This window comes from Sus scrofa, chromosome 13 (assembly GCF_000003025.6).
Source record: "Sus scrofa isolate TJ Tabasco breed Duroc chromosome 13, Sscrofa11.1, whole genome shotgun sequence".
Lineage (NCBI taxonomy): Eukaryota > Metazoa > Chordata > Mammalia > Artiodactyla > Suidae > Sus > Sus scrofa.
In genome coordinates this window covers 70531453-70555583 of record NC_010455.5, presented here as the reverse complement: position 1 = coordinate 70555583, position 24131 = coordinate 70531453, and the positions used below count along the sequence as shown (strand labels likewise).

Here is a 24131-nt window from a genome sequence, read left to right as displayed (position 1 = left end):
AGACCAACATGCTTCACGCTGGCAACAGCCCCATGAGGTGTGGAGTGGTTTTATCTCCACTTTACGGATATGGAAATTGAGGCCAGAGAGGGATACAGTCTGACAAGGACTCAAAGCTGGTCAGCCTGGCTCAAGTCTGAGCTGCTCTCCCGCCTTAAGGTCACGAGACTCACTCCAGTCTGACTGGCCCCTGACTCTTTGTTGAATATTCCATGTGAAGCCAGTGAGCAGAGGACACTGGGATTGACTGGCCCCCTCCGGGAACAGATGTAGCCCCCTCTTGTCCTGACCACCTACCTCTCCCCGATGCCCAAGAGCAGAGGCAGAACCTCCCTTACACCTGCCACCCCTCAGCCACCCTGACCAGGCCACATGCCCTGGTCCTTCACTCAACAGATATTTCCTGAGCACCAATTATGTGCCAGGCACCGTGCTGGGGCTGAGAGGAGGGATCCAGACACCGCTTTGCTTTTTGGGGGGGACAGACAGGAAGATCACCTTGCTCAGTGGTGGCTGAGGTCTCTGTGGTCTGTGGAACAGGGTGGTGACAGGAGCACAGAGGAGCCAGCCATGAGGCTGTCTGGGGGAGAGGGGATTCCAGGCTGATGGGCAGCCCCTGTGGTGGCCCTGACCCAGTGTGGGCAGTGGTGGGGGCAGGTGAGCCAGTGGGTGTGGCAGGAAGTGAGGCTGTGGGGCAGCAGAAGGTCCTGCCAGCCCCACCATCCTGCCTTGGGCAGAGGTCCCTCCTGTCCCTAGAACCAGAGAAAAATCTCCCTGAGCTGCAGACATAAAGCCCATAGGTTCCTCTTGAATGACAGGTTCACAGGGGCCAAGAGCCTTGGCTAGGGTCACCAGTGACTCAGCAAGACCAGAGGGTCAGGACCAGGGTCTCCTGGCTCCCAGCATGGAGTTCTGCCCTCAGTGCCACCACACGCTCCCTCCCTCACCACCCACCTGCATCTCCAGGTAATTCTCCATGCAGAAGCACAGGTGGCTTCAGCTCAGAATGTGGGCAAGATGGGGCCTGGCAGTCCTCCCCTCCGCTCCTCACTCAGCTGGGTGACCCTGAGCAATGACTCTGGCTCCCCAGCCTCAGCTTCCCCATCCGTGAAATAGGAACCACCAGGAGTACACTGCCAAGCTGCCCTGGAGATGAAATGAAACATCAGTGTTCAGAGAGGCCCAGCTCCCTAGAAGGTGCTCAGTAAAGACCGGTGTTACCACTGAGATGAACCCAGGGAGCCCCACTGACGCCCTCCCTGCATTCCAGCTCTGTAACGATCCAGGCGGGTACAGAGGAAATAAGCTGATGTCCAAGCCTGCCCGAAAGATTCCATTCCACCGCCCTGTGCAGCCACTGCAAATGGTTTGCACCGGAATATTATCTGGGTGTATTTACGGTATCTTACTGGAAACCACAAAGTGCATTGTATTTTTTTTTTTTCTCCTGCTATTTAAAGCCAATGGGTCAGAGAGTGAGCAATCTGCAGTGACACCAGCTGAAATAGATGATGATTTGGAAAATACAGAGATGGAAAAAGGTTGCTTTCGCTGGCCCCATGGCATGGCACTCGCGGCCCTTCTGGACTCAGAATGCCGCATCTGGCTGCCTCTGCGCGCAGGAACTAGGGAGCCTCTGGGTGAGCAGATGGGAGAACAGGGGTTCAGAGGCCCTGTGTCTGGGCTGAGCCTGGCTGACCTAATGGGTCTACAGAGATGAACTCTCCTGCCTCCATTCCATCCCAGCATCTCTGTTCCCAGCAAGCAAGGCCAGAGTGCACTGTTGACCCCCCATCAAGGTCAACAACCACCCCTCCCCACTTCCAAGCCTTTGTCCATGCTGCTCCCTCAGTCTGCAAAGGCCCTTCCTCTCCTGCCTGCGAGGGGAAAGGCCATGGAGCCCAGTGAGGAGGGTTACTGAAAAAGCTGGGTTTATACCCTCGCTCCACTCCCTGGCTCCAGGACCTGCGGTGAGGTGACTGACTGCTCAAGGCCTCAGTTTCATCCTCTGTAAAATGGGGATAATAAAACACCTACTCTTAAGGTTGTTCAGAAAGTTAAACAAGCCAAGGCCCCAGGCTTGGGCCGCACCTGCAAGGGATCAATAAGCAGCAGCTCCTCCTAGGTGAATTACTGGTTAACCATCTCTACTGAGAAGTGGCTCCAGGGTCTCCTCTCTAAGGAGCTTCCCAACACCCCCTCCTCAGCTTGTGGCTCCAACCCCTTCACCATCCTTATTCTGTGCCGAATTCAAAGATTAACATTTCCCACGAGGCTGTGGGGGCCTGGATTATTTATCTGCGAAGCCTCGCCAGCTGAATGAATGAATGACTGAGTGTGTAAAAGCGTCTGAGTGTGTGCGTGTCTGTCGACTGTATGAAAGCTGGCAGGGGAAAGTTATCACAAAAGACTCATCTCAAAGAATAGTGTCAGGAGAGCTAAAACCCAGGATGAACTGAGGCTTGCAAAAAAAAAAAAAAAAATGCCAACGACACAAAAAGTTCTTTGTTAGCTGCGTTCTAAGCAAGAATAGGGAGAGAATAGGTCTTTGGCTCAGGCAAGATGGCGTATTGTTAAGAAATGGCAGAGAGAAAGTGGAGCTGGCCCGCCCCTTGCTTCTGTGTCTCTCTCCCCAGAAAGGTCTTCAAATCATAGCTCTGAGCTGCCACTAGCTCATCAGACATGTGCTCCGTCCACTCTCCTGGAACGGATGGAGCCATTGTGCCAGGCACATGGATTCCCAGACATGGGATCCCAGGCCTGGCCTGTCACCCCATGGAGGTGGTGAGCTGCTGAAGTGACTGCACAGCAGGAGAAGTGGTGAACCGGGCCAGAAGCAGAAGCCCAAAAATGCATCAAGGTCCCAGGTCTGTAGACAGAGGAGGGTGGCCCCCCAGGGCCTGGATCCTAGGTCATCTGTGCCCTTCTCTGGAAAAATTCCACAGGAGAGTACCAAACAGGAGGCCATGAGTATATGAAAAAGAATGCAGCTGTCCTGAAGAGCACATTTCTTTGTTGACGATAATGCTGGGCTCCTCGAATTTTTCTATATGTGCTAAGAATTTGATGATCTTCCCACATCCTGTTTCTCCCCTGAGAGCCCCGCCTCACTTCTCTAGCCTCTTCTGCCCTCCCTTCCCCACAGCCTAGAGCCCATGCCTAGATCACTCTGGGTTCCGCCTGGAAGCCTTTCCCAGCTGCTCCTCCTGCCACACCCTTCCTCTCCTGGGTCAAGATCCACTTCAGGTGACTCCTGCAGGTGGCCCTGCATGATCCTGGGCAGTGCCATCCACCACCCAGGGCCCACTCCTCTTCCATCAGACCCCCAGGGCTGCCCCTCTTTGCTGTCTGTCCCCATGACAGTGAGTGCCCCAAGGGCAGGCCTTGTGGTCAACTCGTCAGCCACTTACCACACTGAAAATGAATGAATGAGTATGAGGACACGCAGTGGTGGGGAGGGAGGCGGGAAATGATGCGTGAGCACTTAACTTACATGAATTCGACCAAATGCACTTAGGAGAAAATAAACTTAACATACTGGATGTGCAGGAATGTAAATTGGTATAGCCCCTACGGAAAGAGTATGAAGGGTCTCAAAAAATTAAAACTACAACTACCATACAGCCATTCTACTTCTGAGTATTTAGCCAAAGAGAATGAAAATGCTGGGAGTTCCCGTTGTGGCACAGTGGAAACAAATCCGACTAGGAATCATGAGGTTGGGGGTTCGATCCCCGGCCTCACTCAGTGGGTTAGGGATCCAGTGTTGCCAAGAGCTGTGATGCAGGTCATAGATGCAGCTCAGATCCTGTGTCTCTGTGGCTGTGACATAGGCCAGCAGCTACAGCTCCGATTTGACCCCTAGCTTGGGAAACTCCATATGCCACGGGTGTGCCTCTAAAAAGCAAACAAACAAAAGAAAATGCCGACTCAAAAATATACGTGCACCCTCATGTTCATCACAGCACTATTTACAACAGCTAAGACATGAAAACAACCCAAGTGTCCATCGACAGATGGATAAAGAAGATGTGGTACATATATATACATGTACATATACAAACAACAGAATATTATTCAGCCATAAGAAAGAAGGAACTCCTGCTGTTGATGACAAAACGGATGGACCTTGAGGTCATTATGCTGAGATAAGCCAGACACAGAAAGACAAATACTGCATGATCTCACTTATATGTGGAATCTAAAAACAACAAAATTGAACTAAAATACTGTAGACTACTTTGGCTATGGCACATGCTCCTTCTACATGGCATTACTGTATACACATTGTATACACAAGTGAATGGCTTCCTGTCCTTGTATAGAAAACCAGGTATTTTGAATTTTATGGTCGTTTCAGGGGCTCTGGAGAAAGTAGCGTTGACTAATAGAGATCTCAGCATCCACGCCCACATCAGAAACAAGAACATGCCTCCACTATGCGCTTGGGGAAGGATGCCAGCCTCAGGGGTGAGTGAATACACTGGTGGTGGATTCCTGGTTAGTCCAAAAAGCACAGCAGGAGTGTGATCCCTCTGTGAGGGTCTCCAGAGCAGTGTTTCCCAGTGTAGGTGCCTCTCAAGAGGAGCTCCACCCGATGGGCCATGAGTCTGAGGTGAGAGGAGAGTGGACCCTCCAGGGGAAGCCTGCTCAACTGCTCTCTTGTCTGCAGACTTTTCAGAGCCTTTAATACACTGGCTTTCTCTCAAGCAGGGAGTACAGAATGCTGAGCTCCCCAGAGCAGCGACTAAGGGTGGGGAGGGGTGGAGACCAGTGCTCCACTGAACAGACCAGGAACAGGTCCCCTTGAGTCATGCCAGTTGGGGGGTCTCCCATAGGCCTTAACCTGGTCAACATTTGATCCCATGTGAAGCCAATGCAAATGTGGGAGGGGAGCTAGCAGAATGCTGGGGTCACAGGGATCAAAGCAATCACGTGCAGGAATGAACATTCAGTCTGTATTTTGGGTCAGATATGAACAGCATTCACTCAAAAAAGAAAACAGAGTGCTGCCAGTGCATGTGCACCCAGGTCTAGGGCCAGAAGATGAACAAGACCCCAAGGGCTCAGAGCACTGGGCACCTGGGGTAGAGGGGAGCTGGCCTGCCTGGGGGCAAGCATTTCCCCACATGCTTCCTGAGCACCTACTGTGCTCCAGGCCATGGGCCAGGCACTGGGGCTGCAGAGACCAATGTCAGACACAGCGTTGCAAAAGTACGCAATATCACTTCTCAAAGTGCTAAGTGCCAAAAGACAGCAGCCCAGGGTGACCTGCGGGAGAGGCTGTCTCAGGCCAAATGGGTAAGGAAGGCCTCCGGGAGGAGGTGGCATTTGAGTGGGGGCCTGAATACTGCTGGGGTTACCTGCCACTGCTCAGAGCTTCTCCCTTTTGCCCTTCTGCTCTGGCCCCTGCTCCAGAAGGAAGTGGGGGGGGGTCTGCCCTGGTACCTGGGGTGCCCTACTTTACTGAGCCCTGCTGGCTGAAGAGACACAAGAACACCACAGCCGTGATTTATGGAGCATGTCCCAAGTGCCAGGCACCTCTGGGCACCTTGAGGGGAGTAATAAACTCAGCCACCCACAACCTGTGAGATGAGTACTATTGCCATTGCTGTTTGGTCACCATCCACAGCCTGGAAACGGGGAAGCTGGGAAGAGAACCAGCAGGTGACCTCAGAGCTGAACCATTACATGGCAAAGCACACACCAGCAAATAAATAGAGAATGTCCCCTAGAACAGTAAAGTGATGCAAAGAAACAAATGCAGCAAGGTGAGGGGTGGCAGGGGACAGGCGGTCTACACCATGTTGGGGTCCTGGTGATAGGCCGACACATGAACTGAGGTTGGAAGGACAGGCAGGTGGAGGGAACAGCCAGGGCAAAGGTTCTGAGGTGGGAAGACCTATGCTTGAGGTGGGCAGAGGGCAACAGAGCTGGGTCAGGATACAGGGCACCGAGGCCGGCAAAGGATGAGGGCACCTGTCGGCATTTTATTCTCAAAGCAACAGGAAAGGGGTACGTGGCAGGGGGTGCCATGGTCAGAGTGACAACGGTGAGACTCTTTGCTGTGTGCCGCGTGGGTGGGGGTGGGGTGCCAGGGGGCTAATATGGTTGGGTAACAAGTCTCTGAAGAAGATTTGAATCAGGAGGTGAGAAGTAGCCAGACTGGGGGACACACTGGTAGGCAGAGTCAAAATGGTGAGCTTAAGTTAGAAATAGGCCCATCTCACTGCACTAGGAATAAAGCCTGGAGCAGGTGTCCCCCATCCCCTGAGTTCATCTTTAGAGGAGACAGGCTTTGGGGACCTCCTAGGAGGGCAAAGGAACATCCTCTGATGGCCCTGATCCTACATCCTGTCAATGCTGCTGCCACCTGGCAAGAGGGCTGTGTGACTTTGATGCCAGCGCTCACCTGGCCACTCCATGGCCCACCAGCAAAACAAGACTGTCGGATATACAGTGGCATTGAGAAGCTCACATCTGGCAGGACCACACAGACAAGAACCTCTCCAGCACCACCCATCTCAGTTCTGCCACAAATCAGCCATGCGACACGGTCAGCCTCCACCTGGCTCTGGGCTGAGAAGCAGGTGGACAGACCTCCTCTCACAGTGGAGAAGACCCATGGGGAAGGGCTGCCTCAGCTCTGGCCCCCAGTCATCAATCCTCATCCTCGCCCCCACCCCCGCTGCAGCCCTTACTCCTCTCTCCTCCACACAATATGACCATGACCTGAGGGGAGAACACACAACCCCATGGGAACATGGGAAACAGGCACGAACAAGCAACACACAGAAGAAAAGCACAGCAGGTGAAAACACAGAAAGATTCTTTTAACCACATCACTTCTCGGGAACCCGCAAATCAAGATGACAGTGAAAAAGCATCTTACTCCCATCCCCAGGCAAGAATAAAGATGTCTGGACCATCCCAGTGCTGGAGGGACCAGAGGTCAACACTGCTGGCTGGGGGAGGGGCACACAGCACATTCACTGCAGAAATCAGGTCCATCCTCCCACCTCATGACCAGCAATTCCATCCCTCAAGTGCAGACCCAGGAGAAGCATGCTTGTGGGTGCCAAGAAACATGCACAGGGAGGCCCATGGTGACACTTATTGACAGAAGGTGCTTAGGGACAACCCAGAAGCCCTAAAACCAAGGCATGCACAAATGGGGTCTATTTACCACAGCTAAAATGAATCAGTACAGTTAAAATGAATCAGCAACAGCTACAAAGAACAACACACATGAGCTATGTTAATAGCAAGGGGGGAAAAGTCAATTCCAAAAAGAGTGTGTGTGCCTTTCCTTTAGAAAATTAAATGCGGCTCAGACTAAATGTCCTTCCAGGGAATGTGTCAAGAGGATAAATTAGACATCAAGATTCAGGATGGAGAAAGTGTGGCTGTGGGGGGACGGGGCATGTGAGGGATGCTGACAGAGATGCAGACTCCCAGTCCACCTCCTAGTTGTTGTGTGGGTGGTAGATTCAGGAGGGGAGTTCATCCTTGTATTTCAGAAAAGACAAAGTCTGCAGGGGGCAGTGAACACCTTCTTGGGCCTCTGAGGGCCACACTGGGCCTGGGTAGCTGTTGATAAACGTGACTTCGGGTCACTTAATCCCTGGCACTTAATACCCTTGATAGCCAGCCTTTCACCTCACCTGAGGCTACCGTCCTCTGGCCTCTGGAGGCTTCAGACCTCTGTTAACTATTCCCTTAGCAGTCCAATGTCCCTACCATTGCCGGCTGTTCCCTCCACCTGGGATCCCATTCATGCACTGTACAAACTCTTCCCACCCTCAAGACCCAGATCAAGGGCTGTCCATGCCTCCCACTTGAAGTCTCACTTCTGAGCCCCCAGCATACCCTCTATGCCTCCCCCTAGAGCACAGATCATGCTGCTCTCTGGTTGCATATTTTTATGGGCTGAATTGTGTTCCCCCAAATTCATATGCTAACCTTGGTCCTAACTCTTGGTGCCTTGGAACATGACTGTATTTGGAAGTATGGCCTTTACAGAGGCGACTGGGTTAAAGGAGGCCATTAGGGTCAGCCCTCTTCCAACCTGACAGGTGTCCTTGGAAGAGGTGACAAGGACATACAGAGACATCAGAGCACATGCATGGGGGAGAGACCACGTCAGGACACAGCAGCAGGGCAGAGGGTGACTGCCTACACGCCAAGCAGAAGGGCTTCAGAAATCAACCCTGACCTTGGACTTCCTGACTCCAGGACTGTGTGTGAGCTGGCCAGCCTGTGGTCCTGGTTACGGCTGCCCAAGCTGCCTGGGAGCCTTGCGAGCAAGTGTGGCCAACAAGAGCTCTGCTGCCCGTAGCCTTGTGACGGTTTGGAATGGACACCCAGCCTGAAGTCAGGCCTTCTTCACTGATTCAGTCAGGGTGGGTGGCAGGGCTCTCACAGGTGCCACCACAGAAAGTCAGCTCTGTCCTGCAGGGCCTGATAGACTGGGAGACTAGACCAGACTCCTAACTCCTAGCCTTGTTCCTCTACTCCCTTGCGCTCCATTTACCAGAGGGAAATCCAAACCCCTGACTTGGCTAGACAGATGTCATATTGTCCATCTTCTGGCTCCTTTCCTGACTTTCACTGCACTCTGGCCACATTGGCCTCACCACTTAAACCACCAAGCACATTCCTGCCTCAGGGTCTTTGCGCCTGCTGCCCCTCTTTGTCTTTCCCCAGACATGTCTGTGACTCACCTCCCAGACGCCATTACTGACCACACTGGCTGAAAAGGCAGCCTCCAGGTACTGTGAGCTCTCGAGAAATTTTTGGTGAATGAATGAGTGGATGAATAAATGACAGAATGAAGGAATGAATGAATTTCATACCCACTCTTTAGTGAAACCTCCAGAATTCCTATTAGATTGAATCATACGATATTGCTATTTTTGTGAGTCTAACACCGTTGACTAGAGGCAATTTCATATGGTCCAACCTTACCTGGGCAGCCATGCCCATGCTCAAAATTCCCCAATCACTCCCACTAGCTAGAAATTGAAACTGCTCAGATTGACCCCACACATCTTCAGGCTCCAGCTCCCACTCCCTTCCAGGTCTTCTAGGAAGGCTCCTCATTTTGCTTAAATCCTCTAAGTTCTGAGGTCACCTCTCCTACCCGTGCCCTCCTCCTTTTTTTTTTTTCCCCCTTTTGCTTTTTAGGCCCACCCCTGTGGCATATGGAAGTTCTCAGGCTAGGGGTTGAAGCAGAGCTGTAGCTGCCAGCCTACACCACAGCCACAGCAACACAGGATCCAAGCCGTGTCTGTGACCTACACCACAGCTCACAGTAGCACCAGATCCTTAACCCACCGAATGGGTCCAGGGATCAAACCTGCATCCTTATGGATCCTAGTTGGGTTTGTTAACCACTGAGCCACAAAGGGAACTCCCCATGCCCTCCTCTTGAAGAATGCTCCTTGTCCCAGGCTCTGCCCCTGCTCAGGGTGGACTGGTAGTATATACTGAGCAGTGGTATTCCCGGCCTCAGCCTGCATTGGCCAGCTTGGGGGGCTGCTGGACAGCAGAGCCCTCTTGTTATACCCCGAAATGCACTACTACAATGCCACCAAGGCCAGGCTATTCCGAGACTGCAAGCAAGGCCGGGATCAGCCCAGGACTGGGAGACCCTACTTTTGCTGACTTTGGGCAAGTGCCCCCCCATCCCTCCTGCCCCCCGGAGACACGGTTTCCTTATCTGTAACATCTTTATGTTGGCAAAGACACAGCTTGAAATAATGCCAGAGCCCAGGCCTGAGTCTCAGAAACAGGGGGAGGGGTATAAGCAGGAAAAGGTAGGAAAACCACAGGGGAGGCTCACAAGATGGTGAGAAAGGACCTGGGGCAGAAGGAGTGTGTGGTGCCAAAGCCCCAGAGCAGAATCCAGGGTTGTGTGTTTGGCTGATGCTGGGTGGGCAAGGGGGACAGGGAGAGGGAAGCAGCTGAGGGCAGAAGGCAGCCGGGGACCAAGGAACAGTTGGGATTTCATTCTGAGGCCAGGGGGAGCCTCCAAAGGTTTTAAGCAGAGAAATGACAAGATCTAATTTCCATTTATGAAGAACAACCCTGGCTGTGGAAGGACCTGCAGGATGGCTAGGGGGCCAATGGGGGGAGGGGCAGGAGCCCAGAGGTGCCAGCTGTGTGACCAGAAGGGGAGGCAGTGAGGACGTGGAGCAGTGGCCAGATTTGGGGTGAATCTTCAATAGGAACTGGGTTTGCTAATGTCAGGGCAACTGAAGGAGAAAGAGAACTGGGGGGGGCCTGGTGAGCAGTTGAGCAGGTCCAGTCAACCACTGCAGTCCAATGACCCGAGGCTGACCACAATTTCAGGAAAGTTCATGGTTGAGCTCAGAAGTGAGCCTGCAGGGTTCCCCATCCCTCAGTCCAGATGGATGCAAGCAAGAAAGGACACAACATGGCCTTCCCTGCACAAGCCGGGGCCTCCCAGCAACAAACACACTTCCCATGCCCTTTCCACCAGGCTTTTCTCACAATTGCTTTGGAAAGTAGATGTGTGGCCCAATACTTTGCGTGTGTGTGTGTGTATGCATGTGCACGTGCACATGTCTGCATGACACACCATTCCCACAAAACAGAGGTTGGAAACTCAAATGCCCACAAAGTTGCCATGCAAGTCACATAAGGAAACTGGGTGGCAACGGGGAGTGGTGGGGACTGTGGTAGCAAATGGGCTGCTCAGGTTCCAGCTAAAGGAAGCTGTGTTCTCAGCTTTAGCCCATTAGAGTTATGTGGGCACAGGTGTAAGCAGTAGCTCTGCCAATTTTGCAAAAGTCAGAGGTTCATGTTTTCAGGTGAAACAGATAATTGTAAAATTTGGGCTTCAATTTAGAAAACAGTATCAGTGCTGTATCAGGCATTTAGCATTTGGGCCACCAGCTTCCGGCTGGCAATGCCACCAGAGCACCTGGTGGTGTGGCTTCAAATCAGACAGCTGACCTGCAACAGGAGAGCTGAATTCAAAGTGCAGCACCTGTAGGATCCCATGCCTGGGGCATTCCAACCTGGGGTGGGTGAGGGGTCCAGGGCACTCCCCCCAGGTATTCTGGTCTCCCCAGAGCCTAAAAGCCCCTGCGGGGGATGTCTGGGGAAGCACATACCCACTTTGAGCTCTTTTCCGAAGACGGTGCGCTCCCCCAGTGCCGAGCAGTTCCAGCGGCCATTGCGGAACTGAAACTGACACTCGTCCAGGCCCATTTGCGAGCCTTCTCCTATGACGATGATGGCGTCGGGCCGGCTCTGGCAGATCGCCCGCTGTCTGGGAGCCAGGCCTGGGATCTTGTTACAGATGATGCTCGCGCCCAGAGCTACCACCGAGGAGAAGCCACTGGAACAGGGGACACAGCAAAATGAAGCGTTAGGCCAACAAGGTGGTAGTGGTGGGGGGACCTACAGGCCCTCCCAGGATGTCCAGCCATGCCTTCCCCTGACCCAATTGCCCCAGAAGGGGTCTACCAACATTTTGGAGACTGCACCCCAACTCACATTCATTCATTTATAATTCCCATCAGAATTCATACCATATGTAAATTCACTATTTTTTTTTTTTGTTGTTGTTGTTGTTGTTGCTATCTCTTGGGCCGCTTCCGCGGCATATGGAGGTTCCCAGGCTAGGGGTCGAATCGGAGCTGTAGCCACCGGCCTACGCCAGAGCCACAGCAACGCGGGATCCGAGCCGCGTCTGCAACCTACACCACAGCTCACGGCAACGCCGGATCGTTAACCCACTGAGCAAGGGCAGGGACCGAACCCGCGACCTCATGGTTCCTAGTCGGATTCGTTAACCACTGCGCCACGACGGGAACTCCTAAATTCACTATTAAAGAGATTTAATTTCTTTTTTAGACACAAAGATGATGCGTGTCACAAACATATTGTCCAATGAACTAAAACAGTTGCCTTTGCATCCATGGGAGGATTCAATTGAGATGAAGTTTAAAATCATGTGAAATGGAATACTGTTCCAGAATCATCTCTGTGGTCAAACTGCAAAGGGAGCCACCAAGTGTCACAGTGTCATGGAGCAAGTGCCCCTGAAATGGTGGTGGGTGCACAGATGTTTATTAAAGGGAAAAAACTGTTCCCACATGCTGTATATGTACAATGTATGGATGTATATGTGTTATTACACAAGCATCTTTAAAAAGTAATTGCAAATCCAAGTTCAAGTGCCTCGTTCCTGCAGGCCAAGGGAGCATGTTCACCCTTCTCCAGACACGGCTGGTCTACAGGATGCTTATGACCAGCACAGCAAGGTTCCCATCTTCCCAATCCATCTGCTGCACAGATACACACTAGATGCCTATGAGGGACCCAGGCTCCCAGGTACCACGCTGGGAAACAGGCAAGACCCTGCCCTTAAGGGACTTCGAGGGGAGACAACACACATGTCCCAGAGCTGTGCACTACAAAGAAAATCAATGAAGCTACTGTGGGGGCAAGTGAGGGTGGGCTTGGCAGGGAAGGGAGAGAGGCTGTTTTATCTGGAGGGGTCAAGGGGCCTCCCTGGGAGGCAACAATGCAGCAGAGACCTGAATGGTCAGCAATCAGCCCTGGGAAGTTCTGGGGAAGGGTCTTCTGGGCAGAGGGAATGGAATATGCAAAGTGCTGGGGCGGGGGGAGACAAGCTTGGGATCGCCAAGGAGCAGAAAGAACCCACAGAAGCCAACGCAGAACCTGGGCTCAGGGGCGTCTAGGGAGGGAAGATGGCTTAGGGCTGGAATTTTCTCAGTGCATCAAGAAGCACTGAGGACTGGTGGCACTTTACAAGCAGGATCCCATCCCTGCAGGTCATGGGGGAGAGGACCTCAGGCCTCCACCTCCAGGAGCAGGGGACATGGGCAGGTTAGAGGTGGTGGTGGCTGGGCCTTGGCGGCAGTGGTGGGGGTGACTGCAGATGGGGCTGACCAAACTTGCTAATGGATGAAGTGGTGCTGAGGAGAGGGTTAGGGAAAGGTGCAAGGGAAAGAGAGGCGTCAGCGTGACTGGTGGGTATCTGGCCTGAGGGTGGGGCCATTTCCTAACATCAAGATAGCCCCAAAGAGGCTTCAGTGGGAACCCTGATGATGCAGGTAGCCCTCCCTTTACAGAGATGGCCCACTTGTCTGGAGTTTCCTTTTGTATAATCCTTTAAAGGTCACCAGGCATCCTTTGAAAGAGGGGACCTCACCCTGGTTATGACAATAACAGTGTCCATTTGCCCGGGCCATGGCCAGCCACTGTGCTAAGAGCCTGTTATTCCTGTTATTCCCAGGCTCAGCTATGGGAAGTTGTTCTGGGATTGGGATTTCTTAGAGCAAGGGTGCCCTGACCAACACCACAAGAGCTGCCTCTCTGAGAGCATAACTGACCCCCCCCCCCGGGTGCTCCTGCCACACACTAGCCCCCTCCTGCCTTGGTCCTCTCCCTGGAAGCTCTCTTACCCCTGAGCTTCACGTGCTTGGCTTCTTGCCATCATCCATGCAACCTCAAGGGTCACCTCCCTGACCATCCCAGCCAAGGGAACCTGCCTCCCCATCCCAACCCACCTTGCTTTCCATCACAATTTGTTTGTCTCCTTAACCTTCTTGAGTATTTGTGGGTCTTCTGAGATGTGTTAATGCATGTGTTTGATTTTAATCCACAGGCTTCCTCATTACTACCTGTCTTTCTCATTAGACTGTTGACTCTGAGGACCAGGAGGCTGTCCGCTCAATGCCTACTGAATGAATAGATTATGGTGTTTCAAAAATGTCACTCAGGGAGGAGTGGCTATTACATGAAAGGTGCCCCCAGATATGCCTCGAATGCAACAGTGACCTTTTGCAGTATCCTTCCTATATGCAAAGGCGTATGGCAGGTGAGACTGCAAACATTAGCCCACATGGCCTTTGTAAACAGCCCTGTTGGGTAGGAATCACCATATCCATTTCACATATCCACTTCAGAGGGCTGAAAACCCAGGCTCCCCGAGGTTGAAACCTGGAGGCTAGCTGGATCTGAAACAGGAGCCTGGTAAGAGCTCTTGGTTATTCAGCTCAGTCACTAAAAGAGACTAACACAGGGCTGCAATGTTTGAACTATTTGGGGAAGAGGCAGCAAAGAAAAAGTGGAGATGTTCTGGCCACAAGCCAAGAGGAACCTCTGAACACCTAGCTGACCACCAGGAAATTCCTACACCAGCAGAGAGTGAGGTTAAATTAAATAACAGAGTCAAAAATCCATAAGAACAAGTCTTGCAAATAAGAGTTCGGTGCCATCTAAGCTTCCATCACCTAGCAGCTGTGTGTCCTTGGGCAAGTTACACCCCTTCTCTGTGCTTTAGTGGTCCCATGGCTAAATCGAGGATATTGATTAGACCTCACTCACAGGGCTGCTGCAAAATCAAATGTGTTAAATTAAGACATGGGAAGTGTTCAGAAGGAGCCAGGTACATAAGTCCTCAAAAAATGAGCTGCTGTAGTAGTCATTATGATTGGATCTGACTGTTACAAAGGGCCAATGCCTGAGTCATTTGAAATATCCAAATAAAATAAGAATATCACAGATGCCCTGCAATCAATCTGGGAAATGGAAGGCCTGGAAGGGACCATGGGACCTGACACCTTATGCCCATTTCATAGATGGATAACCCGAGGTGCAGAGGGCAGCAGGGCCTGGCTCCAAACTACTCTACGACTCCTTCCGACCTGGCCCTCTCCCCGCCCAAAGGGCAGCCCGGGGAGGAAGGCCGGCGCCCTCCGTGGCTCCCTTCCTCCCTCCCTCAGGGCAGCTGGGCCCCTGCGGGTCTCGGCGCCGGCGGGAGATCGCGCGGGCGGGGCGGCCGGGGGAGGTTATTTTCTGTTGTTTTCCCTTTCTCTCTCCGCTCCCAGGTCCCTCCGCCCCGTTTCTAATTAAAAAGGAGATAAAGCCGCACGCGGCCAGCGCCAATCAGCCCGACCGGCTTCCTGGATGCTGGATGCGCGCGGGGCGGCGGGGCGCGGGCCAAGATGAAGATTAAAGCAGGGGAAAAAATGAAAAGCCACACAGACGCGGGCGAATCAATAACACTTAAAACACACCAGCAGGCAGGCAGGCAGGCAGGCAGCGCGCGAGCCCCGCAGCCGCCTCTCCGCCCGCGGTCAGGGCTGGCAGCCGCCTCGTCCGCTCTGTGCGCACCTGCTAGCCGCCACGGCCGGTCAACTCGTAAAATCCAGGTTCCAGAGCTGCAGGGTGGGGAAGCGGGGGAGTGGTAGTGACAAAACACAAAGGATCCACCATACACACACCCTCGTCACAGCCGCTGCAGTGCGCCCCCTCCCCAAGCAGAGCTGGGGGAGCAGGTTGTGTGAAACCTGCCAAGGTGGCCCTTTGAGCGTCAGAACCTCTCTCCGTCCCTAAAGCCCCCCACCCCCACCCCTCTGTGCACCACGCGCATTATCTCCGAAGTACAAAGGGTGACTGGCCATGCAAATGCAGCTCCAAGACGCGTCCCGAGCGGCCCCCTCCCACCTTCCAGCCTGAGCGCCGCCCCCGCCCCACCTCCTAAAAAGGCTGGGGTGCGGCGCGGAGGGCTGCTCCGCGGACGCGCTGGCCGCCTCGGGTGCCCTGTTTTAGGGGGCGGGGTGTCCCGCCTCTCTCTGGCGCTGGCTCTGCTAGCTAGTCTCCCGGGGTGTCTCGGGCCATCCCTAGTCCTACCTTTGTGTGCGTCTGTTAGAGTAGTTGGCCCTGTCCCCTTGGCCTGGAGTAGAGTCTGGGAGTCCTGAGGGTCCTTGGAAACAGGGTAGCACGGTTCTGAGCAGTGGTTAGTGTTTTTGCCAGAGAACGTCCCTCTCTCCGGGTACCTGTTCCCTGTTCGTAGACCGGCCCCGCCTGCCACCCGGGACTGCTCTGAACTAGGAGCGGCTGTGCCCGTGCCTCTGTGTACAGAGTTCCTCTCCGGCTCTCTCTGGGGGTTGAGCTCCCTGGGAGCGGCCAGTCCGGCTGGGTGCCCCTGCTGAACCTGCTGTTCCCATGCCTTGGTCTGAAGGGTCCCTGGGAGAGGCTGACTCCTTTGCAGCAGCTAGTCTCTTCAGAATCCCCTAAGCTGGAGCGTCCCTATGCTGTCCCTGGTTTGGGGGCTTCCAGCCTCAGGCGCTCTCAGGATGGCCGGTTCCCCTGCCCGCATCTCTGGAGCTGTGCGCGCCCCTGGGGCTCCCGTCTGAGGGGGGCCTTTGTGCGCCCACCGCTCCACGCACCGCACCTACCCGGACTCTCCTGGGAGCTAAGGAAGTTGGTAGCTGGCAGCGGCTCGTGTGTGGCACAACCCTTCTCCGAGCCACGCCAACTTTGCCGGGACGCGCGTTCAAAGGGTACGAGCGGCCCTTACCCGATCCGGAGGTAGACCAAGCCCAAGCTGAGAAAGAGGTGGCCCAGGCAGCGCCGCGCTTTCCGGTTCATAGTCCCCCCTGGCCGCCGGGGCCGCGGGCTGGGCTGTGCTGATCCCGCGGGCCGGCCCTGGCGGGGCAATCAACATAGCCCGCCCGGTAGGCGCGGGCCGAGGCTTCCCGGGGCCGTCTGTAGTGCGCCCGTCCGCGCGCTCGGAGTCTGAGCCTCGCGGGGAGCGCGGGAGCCACGGAACGGGAGGAGGGAGGGAGGAGCGAGCGCAGCGCGGGGAGACGCCGGGCTGCGCGCGAGCGGCCGGTGCAAGTGTGCGAGGCGCGGGGAGTGCGGGGGCGCTGCAGCCGCCCGCCCCCGCCCCTCCCTCCTTTCTACCGTCCCTCCCCCGCCCCCTCTCCCGCCCGCCTCCCCGGAGCGCCCGCGGGACAGAGCCGACTGCTCCAAACGCTCTCGCGCTTGCCCCACGCGCTCCCGCGGCGCCCCCTCCCGGCTCCTGGGCGTGGAGCCGGTTTGGGGGCAGTGGGAGTCCTCATGACTCCCACCTGGAGCTAACTGGCAAGTTGCGGGGCGAGCAGGCGCCCAGGGACTGCTCTCGGGTTGGGGGTAATCAGGGCTCGGCAGAGAACCCTCGTGGCCCTGCCTGCCTCCTGGTCCCCGCCGCTTTGAGGAGCTCTGGGAGCTGGTGGTGTAGGGCGCATCCCAGTACCCGGTTCCACGGGGCTTCCAGCCCAACTTCAGGGGAAGGCGCCCCTTTCCGCAGGGCTACAGGCGGAAGGGGGATAACTGGCTCAGCGTATTCTTCCCCACCCTCGTCTGTTCGAGGCGGGGCGCCAGGTGGGTGTCCAGGTAGGCCAGCCTGCTCGAGAATCCCGCTCCTAGCCTACAGCCCGAGTAGGGCCGAGGCCTGAATGCTCCGCACCGAGCGGAGCGGTGGGGAACCTGAGCCGCCCGAGGGCTCCGGGCGCAGCCGGCTGCTCAGCGCGCGCTCTAGGCGACACCTGGCGGGCGCGGCAGGCGGTGCAGCTGGGCCTTGCTCGTGGGCACAGCGTCCCCACTGACCACAGGCCCTGACCTTTTCTAGCGAAGTGCACCCAGTCCCGTGGCCCAGTGGCTGTTGTACTCAAAGCTGAAGAAACTGAGGCTCAGCGATGCGAAGGTGTTTTTGCAAAGTCAGCAGGTGGTGAGCGGCAGGGACAGACTGGAAACAAGGCCTGCCTGACTTGAGTAATAGCCCCCTCCCCAGGCCTGCCCTTCCTTCTGAATTGCTTTTCTAAATCACACACATTCTCTGAAAACCACTATTCATGCGTTCATTCCCATTCTACAAATGTCTGTGCCAGGCACCGTGGTGGGCACAGTGGATTCCGAGAGGAACAGGGACAACGCCCTTCTCTCTCAGAGCTCATGGGGCAGGCAGACAGAAGTAAACAAATGCCTAATTTCAGACATCCCAGGGGCAAGTGAGGACAATAAAGCCAAGTCATGGGAGAGACAACTCTTGTTGCTGGAGGGTTTTTTATTTTTTCCTTAGTTTTGGGCTTCCCTGCGTCACATGGAGTTCCCAGGTCAGGGATCAGATCCAAGCCACAGTTTCGACCTGTGCCACAGCAGCAGTTGCTGGATCCTTTAACCCACTGTGCCGGGCTGAGGATGGAACCTGCCTCCTGGCGCTGCGGAGACACCACCAATCTGGTTGAACCACAGAGGGAACTCCTGGAGGGTTGATTTCAGGTCTGAGGAGATAGCAGTCCAGCTGAGGGCCTAGCAGTACAGAGAGGAGGACAGCAGTGCCAAAGCACATGCGTGGGCAGGAGCCCCAGGAGAGGACAGGGCCTGTGCTCGAGGAAGAAAAGAAAGGCCAGCAGGGTGGAAGGGAGGATGTGGGGGCTGCAGACCCCACAGAGCTGTGCGGACCAATTAGGAGGTGGCTTTCAGGGGGGGTTTGGTGGAAGGCATTGAGGGGTCAGAGGAAGCCTGATTCTGACTTGTGCATTCCCAAGCCACCTTGGGGAGAGTCCACTGGGGGATGGAGAAGGCCAGGCAAAGTGGAACAGACCAGAGAGGAGACTACCCTGGCCTCCAGGTGGGTTCTCTGCGTCCCCCTGCCAGAGTCTGGGCAGGTTTGTGTGGGCTTGGACAGTGGCCTCTGTGTTTACCCCGGGGAGTCCAGCTTAAGTTCCTGTAACCTGGGAGTATAACAAGATGGTCGTTTGATGCCACTGTGGTGTGGTGTCACAGTTACATAGCAACTGTAACTGGAACAACTAGGGTGGAAGTGGGGTGCAGAGAGGAGGAGAACTCAGTGGGGAGAAGGAGACTTGGGGGGGAGGGGGAGCACTACCCAACCCCCCACCCTGTGCTTGTGGCGGGGTACATCCATGGAGAGAGGCAGCAGTGAGTGATGGGGACAAGGATCAGAGCAGCCCAGGGAGAGAGGAAAAGTCCAGGGTCTGTCCTGTCTTCCTTCTGCTCCTCCTCCACCCCCCACAGAGCAGTTGGCATCCAGCATGTGGCTCAAACGTGCGCTCTGTTTTCTATGTGCGCTGTCATTCTTAGACCAAGGATCCACTCGTATCACAAATGTTAGGGGATATCCATGAGCAGGACGTTGGGGCAGGTGCAGGCAGTGTGGATCAAATACATTCAGTGTCTTGCCCTCTGGAAACAACTAGTTTGAGGACAGACCAGTTTAACTAGCAATTCCCTAGGTAGAACATGTGACCGGCCAGGCACTGTCATTAAGAACTTCAGCATATTTAATCACTTAGCCCTCCCACAATACCATGAGACAGGTGTGATTCCTTTTGCTAATCTTATTATTGTCAAATTTATGGTTGTTTTACAGTGTGGGGAAAGTGAGTCATGGAGGGGTTGAATGTAGTCACAAACTCCCACAGCCAGTACTTGGGACAGCTGGGATTTGAGCCTAGAGTCTTGTAGCTTTGACATCTGCTCTTAACCCTTCAGTTATGCCACCCATCTTAATAGAGAAGAGAGGCTGGGGATGGCAGTAGAAATGGCAGCAGGCATCAAGGTGGAGGACATGCAGAGCACTGTGGGAACACGGAGAGGGGGGGCCCCAGAGCCAGCCTGGGGGGTCAGGGAAGGCTTCCTGGAGGAGGTACACCTAAACTGGGATCCTGAAGAAATGTTTTGGCATTAACCAAGTAGTTTTTGAAGCCAGGGGAAGTGGGGCCCACAGAGGTCTAAGGGGCTTGGAGAGGGGAGTGTTGGGGGGAATGTGGTGGGGAGGGTTGCAGAGATGGGGGTACATTCAGACATGTTCATATGTTTGAGCCTTCTCAGAAAGGGAAGGAGCGGTGTGATACCATGACATGTGTGTTTCAGAAGTCTCCTGGCTTCTGGAGTTCCCATTGTGGCTCAGCAGTTAACGAACCCAACTAACATCCATGAGGACGTAGGTTTGATCCCTGGCCTTGCTCAGCAGGTTAAGGATCTGGTGTTGCCATGAGCTGTGGTGTAGGTCTCAGACACGGCTCAGATCCCCCATTGCTGTGGCTGTGGTGAAGGCTGGCAGCTTCAGCTCTGATTCAACCCCTAGCCTGGGAACTTCCATAGGCCATGGGTGCTGCCATAAAAAGACAGAAAGACAAAAAAAAAAAAAAAAAAGAAGAAGAAGAAGGCTCCTGGCTTCTGTTATGGGACCAATTTAGGGGGCAGGATGTCTTAACACTTATCCAGGGAGCAAAGGCCCAGCAGGGTCAAAGGGAGAAGTGGATAGATTGAGATGGTCTGGAGGGTAGCCAGAGTGAGGAAGTCCAAGGCCATGATTCTGTTCCGTGAGACCATGTGGCTGGTGAGGACAACACAGAGACAGGCCAGGGAGGAGCCGGCCTAAAGCCCATGAACTTGCTTTTGTAGGTGCCAACTTTGATGTGCCTGTAGGTCACTGAAAAGACAGGTGAACATGGGAGCTGGGGACCCAGAAGGGGAGCATGTGGGCTTTTAAGGGTGACTAGGTTCTCTACAACTAGAGGTGGGCAGTGGGGATGGGATGCCCAGGGAGGGATTGAGCATGAGTTAAAGAATCAGCTAGGAAAAGGAGCAGCTGCAGGCAACTGAAGACAACCAGCTGGAGAGGCTGGAAGTTACAGAAAGAGCCAGAGAAGGACCAAGGGGCTTGCAGGGTCAGACCCTGCCAGGGAGGCAAGTGCTGGGAAGGATCTGACCTCATCTCCCTGGCAGCGGAAGATCCTTCCAGCCTGTCTCCCAATTACCTTCCCAGCCTCCACTTTCCCCAAATCCCCTGTGCCTATGTCACAGCAAATTAGTGGGTTGTCACCAACATTTACAGAATGGGAATAGACCAGAAAATAACAGGGCATTGTACGTAAAGCTCCGTATGTGTGTGTGTGTGGTGTGTGTGTGTGTGTGTGTGTGTGTGTATACATTGTGGGTTGTGATGGAAATTAAAGCTGAGACACTCTTACACCGCCTGTTATTTCTTTGCGCATGCCTGAAATGCCATCACCCCCTTCTCCACCTGGCAAATCCTGACATCCTTCAAGGCCCACTCAATGTGAACTCATCTGCAAAGCCTTCCTTGACTAACCTCTGGCCTAGGCACACTTGGGCTCTTCCTCATTGATTCATTCATTCATCAAACGTTCACTGAAGATTGCAGCATGCCAGGCCCCATGCCAGGTATGGGGCACAGCAGCAAACATGGCAGGCACCACCCCCTCCTTTAAGGGGAGCACATTTTAGTACATTTCTTCCTTTATGCTCCGTGGCCCTGTGCCATTGGCAGAACACCCCCACCCCGAATGATGTCTGCGCACACGGCCCTCCCTCCTCCACGAGCTCCATGTGGGCACAGTCCTGTCTCCCCATCTCTGTATCCCCAGCACCCAGCACAGTGCTTACATCAACCAAGGGCCCTGCCTGATAAAAGGACCATAGACTTTGGGATCAAATAAACCTGACTCTGAATCCCAGCTCTGCCACTTAGTAGGTGTGTGATTCAGGACTGCTGTGTTGTTTTTAAACAATGGATCCTCAAGGAGTAACTGTATCTGATTCACTGCAAGATCTGGAATCAGGTGTGAATAACTGTTTAGTGCTTCGTGGGACCTGCTGCTGCAGAAAATTCTCCTGGGCAGAGCCACGCTAACTGGGTCTCTTTCCCTTCGGCTCCCTCTGTCTTGATCAAGGGAGGGGTCTGGCACCCAGGGAGCCTAGGGCAGAGTAGGGGCTGGGGGCTTTGGCGCCCCCTGCTGGAGGCAGAGAGGCTGCTTGGATCCCAAGGACTGTGTTACTAGTGACTGTGTAAACGTGCTGGGTAGCCAGACACTGCTCCAAGTGTGGGCTCTGGAGAGGGTCAGGTGGTGGCTTCTCTTCGACCTTGAAAAAGTTACTTGCTTGTTTCCTTGCCTCATCTGTAAAGTGGGGGTGGTTACAGTTTCTACCTCTTAGAGTTGTTGTGAAGTCTGAGATGCTAATGCAAAGGGCTTAGAAGGCTACCTGGAGCCCAGTGAGGGCCATGGGTGTTGGAACATTAAATGAATGGGGAGGTCACAGACACTACTTGGTGACACCATCGGTTAAGAAAGGACATCTGCGTTTAAGACAGTCTCTGCCTACATTTGAGCTCATAAGAAAATGTCAACAACACAAACCAGAGGGAAAGCTTTAGTCCCTGCAGTGCTGGGAGCAGCTAGGAGCAGGGGAGTATGGAAATTCCCAAGAGTCAGGCCCCCCGTGACTTGCTGCTTGGGGGCTGCCTGTCAGGGAAGCAGGGTCTTTTCAGCGTGAAGGAACACAGGGACATTGGGCAGAGCCAAGAGAATGACACTCTCCTTTGTCACTATGCCATGTGGCTTCAAGGAAGTCACTGAAATTAAAGCTAAGACACTGTTACACCACCTATTCTTCCTTTGCACGTGCCTGAAATGCCAGAGACGCCTTCCCAGGCCACTCAACCTCAAGGGGCCTCCTGTCCAGGTTCCTTCTATCCTTGGCCCCTCTTGTTCTGTCCCGGCACTGGCCACTGCAGGGAACCCCGCCTTCCTTCCTGGTCCATCTCCCTGTGCTGGAAGCAAGCTGCAAGAGGTCGGGGCCAGCATGGTTCCAGGTCACCATCATACAGCCCCGGGCCGGACACATGGTTTTTGTTGAATGAATGGATGAAGGAAAGAAAGACTTTCCTGTGGGGATCAGTGCTCAGAAGGGAATTAAATAAGCGGCCATGACAGAGAGTGGCGTGGCTAGGAAGGCCTCTCTGAAAGGGGCCTGTGCTGAGTATAGAAGAATCAGAAATGCCCTCCTTCAGAAGCCACCCCTGGCCACCTCCCCCACTGGGGGTATTACCTGCACCGCCAGGGATCAGTCTATCGGCCCAGCCAGTCTGCTGCATCTCCTTTCCTGACATATCACCTCGCCCCTTCACCTGAGCCCCTCCAGAGGAAGGTCTGTGGCTGTGACATACAGGTGACCTGGGGAGGCAGCCTGTGCAGAATGAAGAGAGGAAGAGGAGGGGTGGGAGCAGGGTCAGAGAAGCAGAAGTTGATGGCAAAGGCCTGTCCTTGATTGCAGCTGTGGGGGCCCGCCCATGTCACCTGTGCGTGAGCAGGGCCATGACAGTCCCTTGTGGGTTTTGGGAAGCAAGTAAGCCTCCAGGACTTTGTGGCTGCCCAGCACCCGCCCCCTTGGGACTGGTGACCTCCCCCCTGAAGCTTAACCCCCTTATCCTGCCCCGGGGTTTCTGATCCCCAGGTCCTCTCTCCCAGGATATGGGCTCGGGGGGATGGGTGACGAGAAGGGAGAGAAGCCACTTGCTGTGTGATCTTAGGAAAATGACTAACCTCCCTCAGCCTCAGTTTCCTCCTCTGTAAACTGGGATGGTAATAACCAGGCTACTTCATGGATTGTATGCTGTCATATCTGTGGAGCATTTGGCAGAGTATCTGGCATACATCATGCACTTGACACATGATGGCTCTTTGATGATGATGATGATTGTGCAGGTGACAAAGATGACCGTGATTTTGGTGACAATATGTATATCGGAATCTGGCTCTTTAGGGCCTTCAGGAATCTTAAAGTTCATCTTGGTCAGTGTTTCTCAAGCTTCCAGGTGCATCAGAATGACTTGGTTTTAAAAAAAAGTTGCTCAGGTCCCCGTCTTGGACTTCCTGGTGGAGGTATACATCATTGATTTCAGGGGAGCCCCTGGCATTGGAGGACAACTGTGCCTGGAACATGGCTCCTCATTAAACCAGCGGGAAAACCACCGACAGAGGTCCGAGGGGTTGGGGGTGGGGGAGAGCAGGTCCACACCCCCAGGCCTGGCTTTCTCCAGCTCTGAGACGGGAGCGGGCGTGGCCGCCCACGTCTGCATCTCCCTCACCATTTGGAGTATGTCTTTGTGTTTATGGTCAGTCACGAGGTTGCACACTTTTGTGACTGGACCCTCACGAGAAGAAAGTGGAGATCTGCCAATAACGCACTGAAACCCCTGCCCTGGTGAAGGAAGCTTAGGAGGAGGTAGGGTAGAGGGACAGGGTGGGACAGCAGTTCAACCCATGATGCAGGAAATACACGGTCAGAGGTCGGATGCAGTGGGGATGCCAGGTCAGATGGCAGGGGGATGCAGTGGCCAGGCCAGGTGACAGCCTCTGCTCCGGTCAGTATCATTTATTTCAAAGCCAGGTTTTGTAGTCTTTTTTTTTTTTTCGTCTTTTCAGGGCTGCATCCATAGCATATGGAGGTTCCCAGGCTAGCAGTCTAATCAG

General features: G+C 54.2%; 1 protein-coding gene across 1 annotated transcript in view; it reads right to left on the bottom strand.

Moving 5' to 3' along the window:
* The window catches only part of WNT7A (Wnt family member 7A), a 63663-nt gene extending 46881 nt beyond the window's left edge, over positions 1-16782 (bottom strand). The window contains exons 1-2 of the mRNA XM_003132396.5: positions 16367-16782; positions 11142-11368 (exon numbers count right to left, since the gene is read on the bottom strand). Of these exons, the coding sequence (XP_003132444.1) occupies positions 11142-11368; positions 16367-16437 (298 nt within the window). The 5' untranslated portion in view covers positions 16438-16782. The remainder of the gene's footprint in view (positions 1-11141; positions 11369-16366) is intronic.